Consider the following 13,098-nt stretch of genomic DNA (forward strand, 5'->3'; position numbering starts at 1 on the left):
CTCTGGCTTTTCTACTCTGACCAAACCTCCATCAGATGGCTTCCATATTTTTTGGTTCAGTTCTCTTTAAATAGAAGGAAGCAACAGACAGTTAATTTGGTACAAAATACATTCCGAATACATGTCTGTTCCCTCCAAGATTTAGCTTGGAATGTTAAAAGTAATAGTTTATCTTCATAATGTTTACAAGATTCTCAGACAGTTGGTGGAATTTAACCAAGACAAAAGTTCTGTTCCAAAACCAAGTGAGCTGCATTGTTGTCTACTGCCTACATAGGCAGCTGCCTTCTAAAGTCTCGGTCACATGTACTCTTGCAATGTAAAATTCCATGGATGAAATACAGTCATCTCAATAGGAAACTGCACAAGCATTTTTGCCTAATGAACTTGTTTTGCCTAATGGAAATTACTGAACAACGTGACAATTAGAGTTAAGCAAAAGATATTTGATGTTTAATGTACAGTTATTTGGAGCGAATTTTGAACTGCTGAAATTTCACAATAGGCAGGGCTACACCGTGCAATGCTACTGAAATCGACAAAATGTCTTAACTTGTTTGAGTTGATATACATTATGGCGAGGTAGATATTGGGTGAAATAGGGTGAAATTTTAATTCATTTGAACGGTTTTATGGATATGTGGAATGAATTCTATTTCTAATAAATTTTTCTCTCAATTCATCCATCACATTGGATGGATTTTTTTTCGCAATGCTTTCTGGTCTTGCCTTCTCCATCAAGGATATATGCAATGCTTCCTTATAATGTGGCCTAAAGGAATCTGTAATAATATAATCATTGGAATAGCCTTTTTTTTTGGGAGTGTGCATATCAATCCAGTACTGCCTACTTAACTCACTAGGTTTTGGAACAGTACCATGTGTATTACAACACTGGCTCTGTCTTAAAATATACTGTAACTTTATCAACAATCCAACAACTGAGTTGAATAAGTCATGACATGTTTTTGACCAATTTCAGGACATTCCAGTTAAATTATCTCAAGTTTCCAAATTTATTGCGTGCCTGATCGGAGATATGGCATTTTTTGTCATGGTCGTTTAAGGCATACAAATCCATGAAGTATTCGATAAATGCCATTACACGAACAACAGTCTTGGAACTGATTATCATTGCCCTCAAGTTTCTTTAGCATTTGCCATGTTCGAAGTGTATATGTACACACTACCAGAGAGTTCACTCCAGCTCCCCTTGTACTTGATGATGCTCAACTTTTATTCTTCTTAGAGGGGAACTACATGCAATATTTCCCTCACAATCAGACCTATTATTAGTGGTGGTTTTGGAAAATTCCTGAGTAATGATTGTAGAAAAATACAGACTGGGAGGAAAATAGGAGATGGAATTAAATGGTTTGAGATACCATGTTTAGTCCAACTTATTTAGAGCTGATCGCTTGCCCAGGAGAGCATCAGTCACAGAAATGGATTGCTCCCAACAGCCAAACACCAACTTCTAAAGCCTCTGAATCTGTCCTGCCCTACAAGCGTGAACTTTCAGACAGGAGTTTTTGTGCTTGTTTTCTCGAACATATAATTTACAATCTCATCATTGTTACAGAGCTGGGATATAGGACCATATGACCTAATTTCCTATTGTGTTAACTGTCCAGGAATGTGCGTATAATTAATCTAATTGTATATGCAATGCTTTAAGAGAACAGATTATGTCAACACTGTTGCTGCAAATGAAAGTTCTGTGTTCAAAACAAGTTGAGCTCCATTGAGAACATTTGTTACTATGTTGATTACCACAAATTAATTTTGCTTAGTCTCTCTCTGTTTTTAATTGTCAAAAATAATGGATATATGCAGCCACGAGACCTTCTAACCTCATTTTCTTGTATAATGACTCGTATAAAATTGTTTTAGAATATTTCTTTACTTAAATGTCATAACTGGTTAACCCACTTTCTATAATACTTTAAAACAATTTTAAAAAGCCTATAAATAATTTTTTGTGAAAGGCGTTATGCCACAAATGCTGTTAATATAGCTTAACTTGTACTGAAATCTGCAGTGAAGCGAAACGATCCGGCAGACTATGTGCTGAACCATATATGTTGCCTAGTTTTGTCAAGGTTTTGAACATGTCATTTGATTTATCCAACATATGGCCATCGTTGGCAATTCCCAATTCTAAATTATGCACTGACTGTTCTCTTATCCATCAGTGGGGATCCTATTAGTAAGTGCTCTCAATTTAGGATCAGTATGCTAATAATAGTCCTAGGTGGGTAAGTTAATTTTAATTATAGATGGAGTCAAGACAGGTACTCGAGACTGTTTTGACTATTTAGGACTTATTTCTTACTTTTACAAGGTATCATGGCTGCCAGCTTGAACATTTACAAAAAATTGCCCTGAAATACACATTACTTATTAGTTTTAAAGCCATGCAACATGTTTTCTCCTGAAACAATACAAGTTATTGTGGGTCTTTTGATTGTTCAGTCTTTTGGAAAGTAATTATGGGACTGGACCTTGAATATTTAATTGAATTCCCCTGCTTTACAATAATGTATAATTGTGACCTGTTACTGGTAAACAGTATATATCAACATGTGAATTAACCTGAATATTGAATTAGCCTGAATATTCTTTTGTTTGCCCACTTCTCAGTTATGCTTTAGCAGATGAGGCGTACCGGTCACTGCGGCATCAAGATAAAGATCAGTGTATTCTCATCACAGGAGAGAGTGGGGCAGGAAAGACAGGTGAGACTTCTGCAAACACTTGCTCACATTTCAGTCAGGCCATTAGGAGTAGAATGCTCCTGGTTTAGGAGCCATGTGTAATTGTGCTTTTGATGGATGTGAGTGATCATGTCTTGCTAAATATGATGTTTCTGCTCATCCATCTATTAAAGAGAAACATATTTCTACCTAGACGACATATGGATTAAGCATGTAATGTGTGTTTTCTATCAGGTTTGTGCAGGAGCTTTTGGATGAAGCTAGTCTCATTAGTTTATGTAGGCTACAGTTTAAACACAGAGGTTTAGCAATACACAACATGCTTGCTTTAACACTTGCATCATACTGTGCCATCTATTCAATTCCAGGTTGTCAAACACTGAAAGTAATGAGGTAAAGGGAGATTGTAGTAATCTGAATGTAGTTTTTTCGGACTACAGAGAAAAGGCTGATGAAAATCATGAAATGTTTTTCAAGGTCACAGAGTTCATTTCAAAATGTTCTTCTCTTCTAATGAAAATCTGCCCTAGCTCAGAAATAAATGGAATTGGGCTCTCTTATTCAATATTCAGGGTCCATGCTAGTAGATGGAGTAAAGAATAATGGTGATATTTACCATCACTCTGCCATCACTTCATGTATCAGGTTTGATCAGAATGTTTCAAAGGCAATTGAGCAGAGCTGAATTGCTCAAAAATAGTTATAAATCTCTAAAACATTAATAAGAAGTTGTACTGACCTCTTAATGTTCATGAAAAATGTCATATCACTTCTGTATGCAAGTCACTGCTCTCAGTGGTCCAGACATGGGAAAGTAATTATATATATATATATATATATATATATATATATATATATATATATATATATATATATATATATATATATATATATACACGTATCCACACTGGTGGCCAAAAGTTTGGAATAATGTACAGATTTTGCTGTGTCGGAAGGAAATTGGTACTATAATTCACCAACGTGGCATTCAACTAATCACAAAGTATCAGCACATTACTGATTGTAAAAAAACAGCACCATCACTTTTTTTTTTTTTTTTTTTTATCAAATCTAGAAAGGCCTCATTTCCAGCAGTCATCACTCCAACACCTTATCCTTGAGTAATCATGCTAAATTGCTAATTTGGTTCTAGAAAATCACATGCCATTATACCAAACACAGTTGTAAGTGATTTGGTTCGTTAAATGAAGCTTAACATTGTCTTTGTGTTTTTGAGTTGCCACAGTATGCAATAGACTAGCATATCTTCATGTCAATTCTAGCTCAAAAATGGCAAAAAAGAAACTGTTTTCTCTAGAAATTCGTCAGTCAATCATTGTTTTGAAGAATGAAGGCTGTACAATGCTTGAAATTTCCAAAATCCTGCAAATGTTATGCAAAGATGTACACTACAGTCTTTAAAGCCAAAGGACAACGTGCTCTAACATGGACAGAAAAAGATGTGGAAGGCCAGATGGACAGCTAAACAAGTGGATAAGTACATCAGAGTCTCTAGTTTGAGAAATAGATGCCTTACATGTCCTCAGCTGACAGCTTCATTGAATTCTATCCGCTCATCACCAGTTTCAGGTACAACAGTAAAGAGAAGACTCAGGGGTGCAGGCCTTATGGGAAGAATTGCAAAGGAAAAGCCACTTTTGAAACAGAAAAACAAAAAGAAACAGACATTGGACAACAAATAATTGGAAAAGAGTGTTATGGATCTTAACCCCATTGAGCTTTTGTGGGATCAGCTAGACTCTCAGGTGGTAAGGGCCTGACAAGACAGCCGCATCTATGGCGTGCTACAGGAAGTGTGGGGTGAATGTCACCGGAGTATCTGGACACACTGACAGCTAGAATGCCAAGGATCTGCAATGCTGTCATTGCTGCATGTGGAGAATTCTTTGATGAGAACTCTTTGAAGTAGTCTTTCCATAAGAGCAAAATCTACATTTAGAGCTTTATTAATCCCCATGGGGCAATTCATTCAGACTGTTCTGGTGCTTCACATATACAGACAACATTGAATACATGTACAACAAAAAATCTAAATACATAAAATACACTCACCTAAAGGATTATTAGGAACACCTGTTCAATTTCTCATTAATGCAATTATCTAATCAACCAATCACATGGCTTCAATGAATTTGGGGGTGTGGTCCTGGTCAAGACAATCTCCTGAACTCCAAACTGAATGTCACAATGTGAAAGAAAGGTGATTTAAGCAATTTTGAGCGTGGCATGGTTGTTGGTGCCAGACGGGCCGGTCTGAGTATTTCACAATCTGCTCAGTTACTGGGATTTTCACGCACAACCATTTCTAGGGTTTACAAAGAATGGTGTGAAAAGGGAAAAACATCCAGTATGCGGCAGTCCTGTGGGCGAAAATGCCTTGTTGATGCTAGAGGTCAGAGGAGAATGGGCCGACTGATTCAAGCTGATAGAGGAGCAACTTTGCCTGAAATAACCACTTGTTACAACCGAGGTATGCAGCAAAGCATTTGTGAAGCCACAACACGCACAACCTTGAGGCGGATGGGCTACAACAGCAGAAGACCCCACCGGGTACCACTCATCTCCACTACAAATAGGAAAGAGGCTACAATTTGCAAGAGCTCACCAAAATTGGACAGTTGAAGACTGGAAAAATGTTGCCTGGTCTGTTGAGTCTCGATTTCTGTTGAGACATTCAGATGGTAGAGTCAGAATTTGGCGTAAACAGAATGAGAACATGGATCCATCATGCCTTGTTAGCACTGTGCAGGTTGGTGGTGGTGGTGTAATGGTGTGGGGGATGTTTTATTGGCACACTTTAGGCCCCTTAGTGCCAATTGGGCATCATTTAAATGCCACGGACTACCTGAGCATTGTTTCTGACCATGTCCATCCCTTTATGGCCACCATGTACCCATCCTCTGATGGCTACTTCCAGCAGGATAATGCACCATGTCACAAAGCTCGAATCATTTCAAATTGGTTTCTTGAACATGACAATGAGTTCACTGTACTAAAATGGCTCCCACAGTCACCAGATCTCAACCCAATAGAGCATCTTTGGGATGTGGTGGAACGGGAGCTTCGTGCCCTGGATGTGCATCCCACAAATCTCCATCAACTGCAAGATGCTATCCTATCAATATGGGCCAACATTTCTAAAGAATGCTTTCAGCACCTTGTTGAATCAATGCCACGTAGAATTAAGGCAGTTCTGAAGGCGAAAGGAGGTCAAACACAGTATGGTGTTCCTAATAATCCTTTAGGTGAGTGTATTTTTTATTTTTTTTTAAATGTATAATAAATAACTACAAATAAATTAATTAATAACAAAATAGTCAGTTAGTGTGTGTGTGTGTGTGTGTGTGTGTGTGTGTGTGTGTGTGTGTGTGTGTGTGTGTGTGTGTGTGTGTGTGTATGCATGTATGTACAGTGCATCCGGAAAGTATTCACATCGCTTCACTTTTTCCACATTGTGTTATGTTACAGCCTTATTCCAAAATTGATTAAATGTATTATTTTCCTCAAAATTCTACAATCAATACCCCATAATGACATCATGAAAGACGTTTGTTTGAAATCTTTGCTAATTTATACAAAATAAAACGATCACATGTACATAAGTATTCACAGCCTTTGCTCAATACTTTGATGAAGCACCTTTGGCACCAATTACAGCCTCAAGTCTTTTTGTGTATGATGCTACAAGCTTGTCACACCTATTTTTGGGCAGGTTCTCCCATTCTTCTTTGCAGGGACCCCTCATGCGCCATCAGGTTGGATGGGGAGCGTCAGTGCACAGCCATTTTCAGATAAAGTCTGGGCTCTGGCTGGGCCACTCAAGGACATTCACAGAGTTGTCCCTTAGCCACTCCTTTGTTATCTTGGCTGTGTGCTTGGGGTCGTTGTCCTGTTGGAAGATGAACCTTCGCCCTAGCCTTGGGTCCAGCGCGCTCTGGAACAGGTTTTCATCAAGGATATCTCTGTACATTGCATCATTCATTTTTCCCTTGATCCTGACTAGTCTCCCAGTTCCTGCTCTTGAAAAACATCCACACAGCATGATGCTGCCACCACCATGCTTCACTTTAGGAATGGTATTGGCCAGGTGATGAGTGGTGCCTGGTTTCCTCCAGACATAACGCTTGCCATTCAGGCCAAAGGTTTCATCAGACCAGGGAATTTAGTTTCTCGTGGTCTGAGAGTCCTTCAGGTGCCTTTTGGCAAACTCCAGGCAGGCTGTCATGTTCCTTTTACTGAGGTGTGGCTTCCGTCTGGCCAATCTACCATACAGGCCTGATTGGTGGAGTGCTGCAGAGATGGTTGTTCTTCTGGAAGGTTCTCCTCTCTCCACAGAGAAAAGCTGGAGCTCTGTCAGAGTAACCATAAGGTTCTTAGTCACCTTCCTGACTAAGGCCCTTCTCCCCTGATCGCTCAATTTGGCCGGACAGCCAGCTCTAGGAAGAGTCCTGGTGGTTCCAAATTTCTTCCATTTACGAATAATGGAGGCCACTGTGCTCATTGGGACCTTCAATGCTGCAGACATTTGTCTGTACCCTTCCCCAGCTATGTGCCTTGATACAATCCTGTCTCGGGGGTCTATAGTCCATTCCTTGGACTTCATGGCTTGGTTTCTGCTCTGACATGCACTGTTAACTGTGGGACCTTATATAGACAGGTGTGTGCCTTTCCAAATCATGTCCAATCAACTGAATTTACCACAGGTGGACTCCAATCAAGTTGTAGAAACATCTCAAGGATGATCAGTGGAAAGAGGATGCACCTGAGCTCAATTTTGAGTGTCATGGCAAAGGCTGTGTATACTTATGTACATGTGATTTTTATTTATTTATTTTAAAATTGGCAAAGATTTCAAACAAACTTCTTTCACGTTGTCATTATGGGGTATTGTTTGTAGAATTTTGAGGAAAATAATGAATTTAATCAATTTTGGAATAAGGCTGTAACATAACAAAATGTGGAAAAAGTGAAGCGCTGTGAGTACTTTCCGGATGCTGTGTGTGTGTGTGTGTGTGTGTGTGTGTGTGTGTGTGTGTGTGTGTGTGTGTGTGTGTGTCGTGTCTGTCTGTCTGTCTGTCTGTCTGTCTGTCTGTCTGTCTGTCTATCATTATGTAGTATTATACATGCAGAAGAATTGAAACTGTATGACTTGAATCCAGGATTTTCATCCATAACAGTCCTGGAATTCTTCACAGTCATAAATCAAACAGATCAGGCATCCTCATTGGTCAGAAATTCCCCTCCGTCAGCTGATCTCCTGATCTTCCACACAGAGTTAAAGCTGACTTCTCTTTTGTAAGGTTACAAGGACCATCTGATTTGCACAACTCTAAGACATTTCATCTTAATCTAGCCTTGCTATTACAACATGCAATGATGTGTAAAACCAATATGATTTTGTAACCAGTGATTTTCGTGTTTTATTATCTACACGTATAACAGCCATAAAAAAAATGTCATATTTGGTATGCAAGCATTTGTTTGGACAATGAATATCATGTCTCTTGTACCATTTGCAAAATATAAAGTTCATGATTAAATATGCACACTTTTTGAGCTGGAATATGGTGAGAATCTCAAACAAAGGACCAAAAATCAACGGTCGGGAAAGACAGCCCAGTCAACCATGTGACTCTGAAAAGTCACTTCTGATTGGCGCAGGACACCTTTGGGGATGCGGCCAATTTCAGTTCAAATATTTTCAAACAGGAAGAACACACTCTCTTCTCCGGTCTCTTCTCTTCTGCCTTCATGTGCTTCATCTTCTGCTCTGCTGACTGCTCAAACACCGTGGGACTCGACATCCCGAGGAGGAGTGAGAAGGCCTCACTTCACAGCTAACCCCATAATTCATACAGACAATAATCCTTCAATCATACAGAGATCAAAACATTGACGGAAAAAACTTCCGACCAAGAACCAAGCAACACAAAGAACACAAGGAAACACCACAAAGACTTGCAAGTGCATCTCCAATATTGGGCTCAAAGTGATGGTGTATTAATTAAATAATTTGAGTAATTTGAGTAGACTCACAGAAGGATAAATGGTTCTTAAGGTATTGTCAACAGACTCCGTAAAGTTCATGTTTACTGTACTGATCAGTTATTTCACATTTTGTCACTTTTCACCAACCTGCCTAATGTATGTATGTGTTAGATTATATTTATGTTTAGAATAGTAATAAAGTTTTTCTGTGTTCAAAGACAATGTGACTGTGGTATATTTTGATAAATAATCTCATCCCGGTTTCTAAAAGATATCGCTTCAAATCTGTACCTAAATACATGTAATATTATTTTCAATAAGCCATGAGAATAATATCACTCCAATAAGTGAATTAATCATAATTCACTTATTAAAGATAATTCCTTTTATAGTAGAAATTGTGAGCTGATACAATGAAATGTTGTATTACAATTTTCATTGGTGGAGAATATATTAAAACAAATTATCTAGATATTTGTAATTTATCTAATTTATAATGGTTGTCGAACGCGACTAATTCCAGTATACATTTCATCACCTAATAAGGTACAGTAAGGACAGTTTAATTTAGTTCATAGCTCACATATTTCAAGACACTAAATTCCCTTCTAAATTTAGCATACCAAATATCCTTTCATATAATGGTGGTAGAATGCATGCAAATTACCCTACATATAATGGTGGTAGAATGTGTGCAAAATACCTTACATAACTGATCCCATCCACATCTCTAAATTATATATGTAATACCCTACAATTCTAATACAGTAAAAATCTATTTTACATTAATCAAGACATGTTTTCCACATATTTTAATTAAATAAGCTCAAGGAAGACTTATATGTAGCTAATAATTTAATTTACAGTGCATTCAAAAAGTATTCTGACCCCTTCAATTTTCTCATCAATCTACACTCCATACCCCATAATGACAAAACAAAAAACTGATTTTTTTTTTATAACTTTGCAAATGTATTAATAACAAATACTGAAATATCACATTGACATAAATATTCAGACCCTTTGCTATGATTCTTGAAATTTAGCTCAGGTGCATCCCATTTCTCTGGATAATTTTTTAGATGTTTCTACACTTCGATTGGATCCACTTGTGGCAAATTCAATTGATTGGAAATTATTTGGAAAGGCACACACTTGTCTATATAAGGTCTCACAGCTGAAAATGCATATCGGAGCAAAAACCAAGCCATGATGTCAAAGGAACTGCCTGCAGAGCTCAGAGACCATATTGTGCCTTGGCACAGATCTAGGGAAGGCTACAAAAACATTTCGGCTGCATTCAAGTTTCCCAAGAGCACAGCGGCCAATTCTTAAATGGAAGAAATTTGGAACAACCAGGACTCTTCCTAGAGCTGTCCGCCCAGCCAAACTGAGCAATTGGGGGAGAAGGGCCTTGTAAGAGAGGTGAGCAAGAACCCGATGGTCACTCTGGTTGAGCTCCAGAGATCATGTGTGGAGATGGGAGAAACTTGCAGAAGGAAAACCATCACTGCAACACTCCACCGATCTGGGCTTTATGGCAGAGTGGCCAGACGGAAGCCTCTCCTCAGTGCAAAACACTTGAAAGCCACTTGGAATTTGCAAAAAAAACAACTCTCTGACTCTCAGAAACAATATTCTCTGGTCTGATGAAATTAAGATTGAACTGTTTGGCGTCAATTCCAAGCGTCATGTCTGGAGGAAACCAGGCACCGCTCATCACCTGCACAATACCATCCCAACAGTGAAGCAAGGTGGTGGTAGCATCATGCTGTGGGTTTTTTTCAGTGGCAGGGACCGGGGGACTGGTCAGGTTTGAAGTAAAGCTGAATGCAGCAAAATAAAGAGATATCCTTAATGAAAACCTGGTCCAGAGTGCTCAGGACCTCAGACTGGGCAAAAAGTTCACCTTCCAACAGGACAATGACCCTAAGCACAGACAAGATGATGCAAGAGTGGTTTAAGAACAACTCTGTGAATGTCTTTGTGTGGCCCAGCCATAGTTGTACCCAAAAAGACTTGAGGATGTAATCACTGCCGAAGGTGCTTCAAGTAAGTACTGAGTTAAGGGTCTGAATACTTATGTCTATGTGATATTTCAGTCTTTTTAATAAATTTGCAGTTATCGAAAATTTGGTTTTTGCTTTGTCATTATGGGCTATGTAGTGTAGATTGATGTGATTTTTCTTTTTCTTTTTTTTTTTTTTTTTAAAGCATTTTAGCATAAGGCTGCAACATAACAAAATGTGAAAAAATTTAGGGGTCTGAATACTTTCTGAATGCACTGTATATGCACCTGTTTAACAAAACAGTACTATTTACCTACATATAGCTAAATGTACTGAATGAAAAATGCTACACAAAGACTGATGATTTGTACTGACTGATTGCAACCTAATCGTCAAATAACTTGTTTGAACTGATTCTCAGAAATTAATTGGATTTATCAACAATAACATGAGTTTTATATACTGAATTTGAGTCAAAACAATGACAGATTGTGAAGCCAGTCTAATGATGTAATGTTTAGGAAACTTTTATGGCCAGATAAAACAAGTCCTAGTAAAAATATTAGCAATAGAGTATTCATAATGTTGCATCATATGTTTTGGACATTGGCGCACGGGCATTCCCCTATGTTTGAATTGTTCTGTTATCTCTTTATAATTAATAGCAACAGCTCAATGGGATATTGAACACTCTTTAAACAGTTGATCTCATAGTTGGCTTTGAGAGAACGGGGGACTTTTGCTTTCTCATACGGGCTAAAGTGGGGTGGGAAAGGCGTTTGCTCCCAGTAGGATTTGCAGAGTTGATGTAAAGGGTATTTTGGGGGTTGAGATCTCATCTAGAAGAAGACCTCATTCTTTTGTGGTCTGTTTCAGAGGCCAGCAAGTTTGTGATGTCATATGTGGCAGCAGTTTGTGGGAAGGGCCAGGAGGTGAACAAAGTGAAGGAGCAGCTGCTTCAGTCCAATCCTGTGCTGGAGGGTAAGTTATACATTTCGCTATGTCTCTAAGTCTCAATGACATTTAGGGCATTTGGTGCACCCCTTCTGTGTGAATCTTTAAAGTCTCTTGTTAATTGTATTGAAATATAAATCTTAAAGAAACTAAGCCCTTCCCCCACTTGGTTACCGTTGTTTGCTCAAACAAGCTTTCCCAATCTTCCTATATAAATTAACCAAAGATTTCCATAAATAGCATGTTTTTCAGTGAAATGTGCTAAAAATTTGGTCAAATTGGAATGGATATTATTCTAACATTGAAGAAGGAAGAAAGAACTGTGTGGCATTCTTAAAGACAAGTTTAGGGCAGCTGGTTTGAGACCCACATCACACTTACTATATTTCCCCCTAATCCCACCCCACTCTAAGCTAATGGGCTGAAAGCTGCTGGGTCCCTGTTGGCAGTCAGACAGCTGTGTTTCTTATGTGAGGCCACAGACAGGAAATGCCCATAAGCGATTTGATGGAGCAGGAATGCCCTGACTTCATGGCAGCATAACCCTGAGCAGAGTGAAATCGCACATCTGTGAGAGTTTAGCTGCGAGTAACAAACCCCACACTGGTGTTCTGCACATTTCCTGGCTCATGTTTTCTCTCTCTTTATGTGTAGATGCTCTTTGTATTTAGCCCATACTAGAGAGGAGATGAAGTTCAGACAGGATAGGCAAAAATATTAACTGTCTTTACATTTTTTATGCTGAGGGGCATTCTGATTGTTAGTTACTTCAATTTCTGTTACAGCATAATTTTATGTAAAGTTGCTTTGAAATTATGGGTGTTGTGAAAAGAGCTATACAAATAAAAATGACTACTTCGTTGCAGCCAGTAGTGTAGTTTAGGGCATATGCCAGATGCCCACCTATCTTTCTAAGGATTTTGCATATGCCCACCTAAAATAAGTGACTGCCAGTATGGCTGCCAGTACAACGAGAAGTCTTTTGACCCAAAACTTTTTCTAATGACATGATGCCACAGCACCATTGAGTGAATAGTGTTGTATTATTATTATAAAATATATAATGTGTGTATATATATATATATATATATTACACACATACATACATACAATCGAAGTTTACATACACCTTAGCCAAATACATTTTATTGTAGAAAACATTCCCTGTCTTTTGTCAGTTAGGATCACTACTTTATTTTAAAAATGTCAAATGTCAGAATAATAGTAGAGAGAATACTTTATTTCAGCTTTTATTTATTTCATCACATTCCCAGTGGGTCAGAAGTTTACATACTTTATTAGTATTTGGTAGCATTGCCTTTAAATTGTTTAACTTGTGTCAAATATTTTTATTAGCCTTCCACAAGCTTTACACAATAAGTTGATGGAATTTTGGCCCATTCCTCCAG

General features: G+C 38.3%; 1 protein-coding gene across 3 annotated transcripts in view; it reads left to right on the forward strand.

Annotated features, from left to right (window-relative positions):
- Positions 1–13,098, forward strand: part of LOC127654692 (unconventional myosin-Ib-like) — a 146,717-nt gene that overhangs the window by 75,021 nt on the left and 58,598 nt on the right. For all 3 annotated transcript variants that reach the window (XM_052141969.1, XM_052141971.1, XM_052141972.1), the window contains exons 4-5: positions 2,644–2,738; positions 11,612–11,716. In XM_052141969.1, the coding sequence (XP_051997929.1) occupies positions 2,644–2,738; positions 11,612–11,716 (200 nt within the window). The remainder of the gene's footprint in view (positions 1–2,643; positions 2,739–11,611; positions 11,717–13,098) is intronic.

The sequence above is a fragment of the Xyrauchen texanus genome, chromosome 14 (assembly GCF_025860055.1).
Source record: "Xyrauchen texanus isolate HMW12.3.18 chromosome 14, RBS_HiC_50CHRs, whole genome shotgun sequence".
NCBI lineage: Eukaryota > Metazoa > Chordata > Actinopteri > Cypriniformes > Catostomidae > Xyrauchen > Xyrauchen texanus.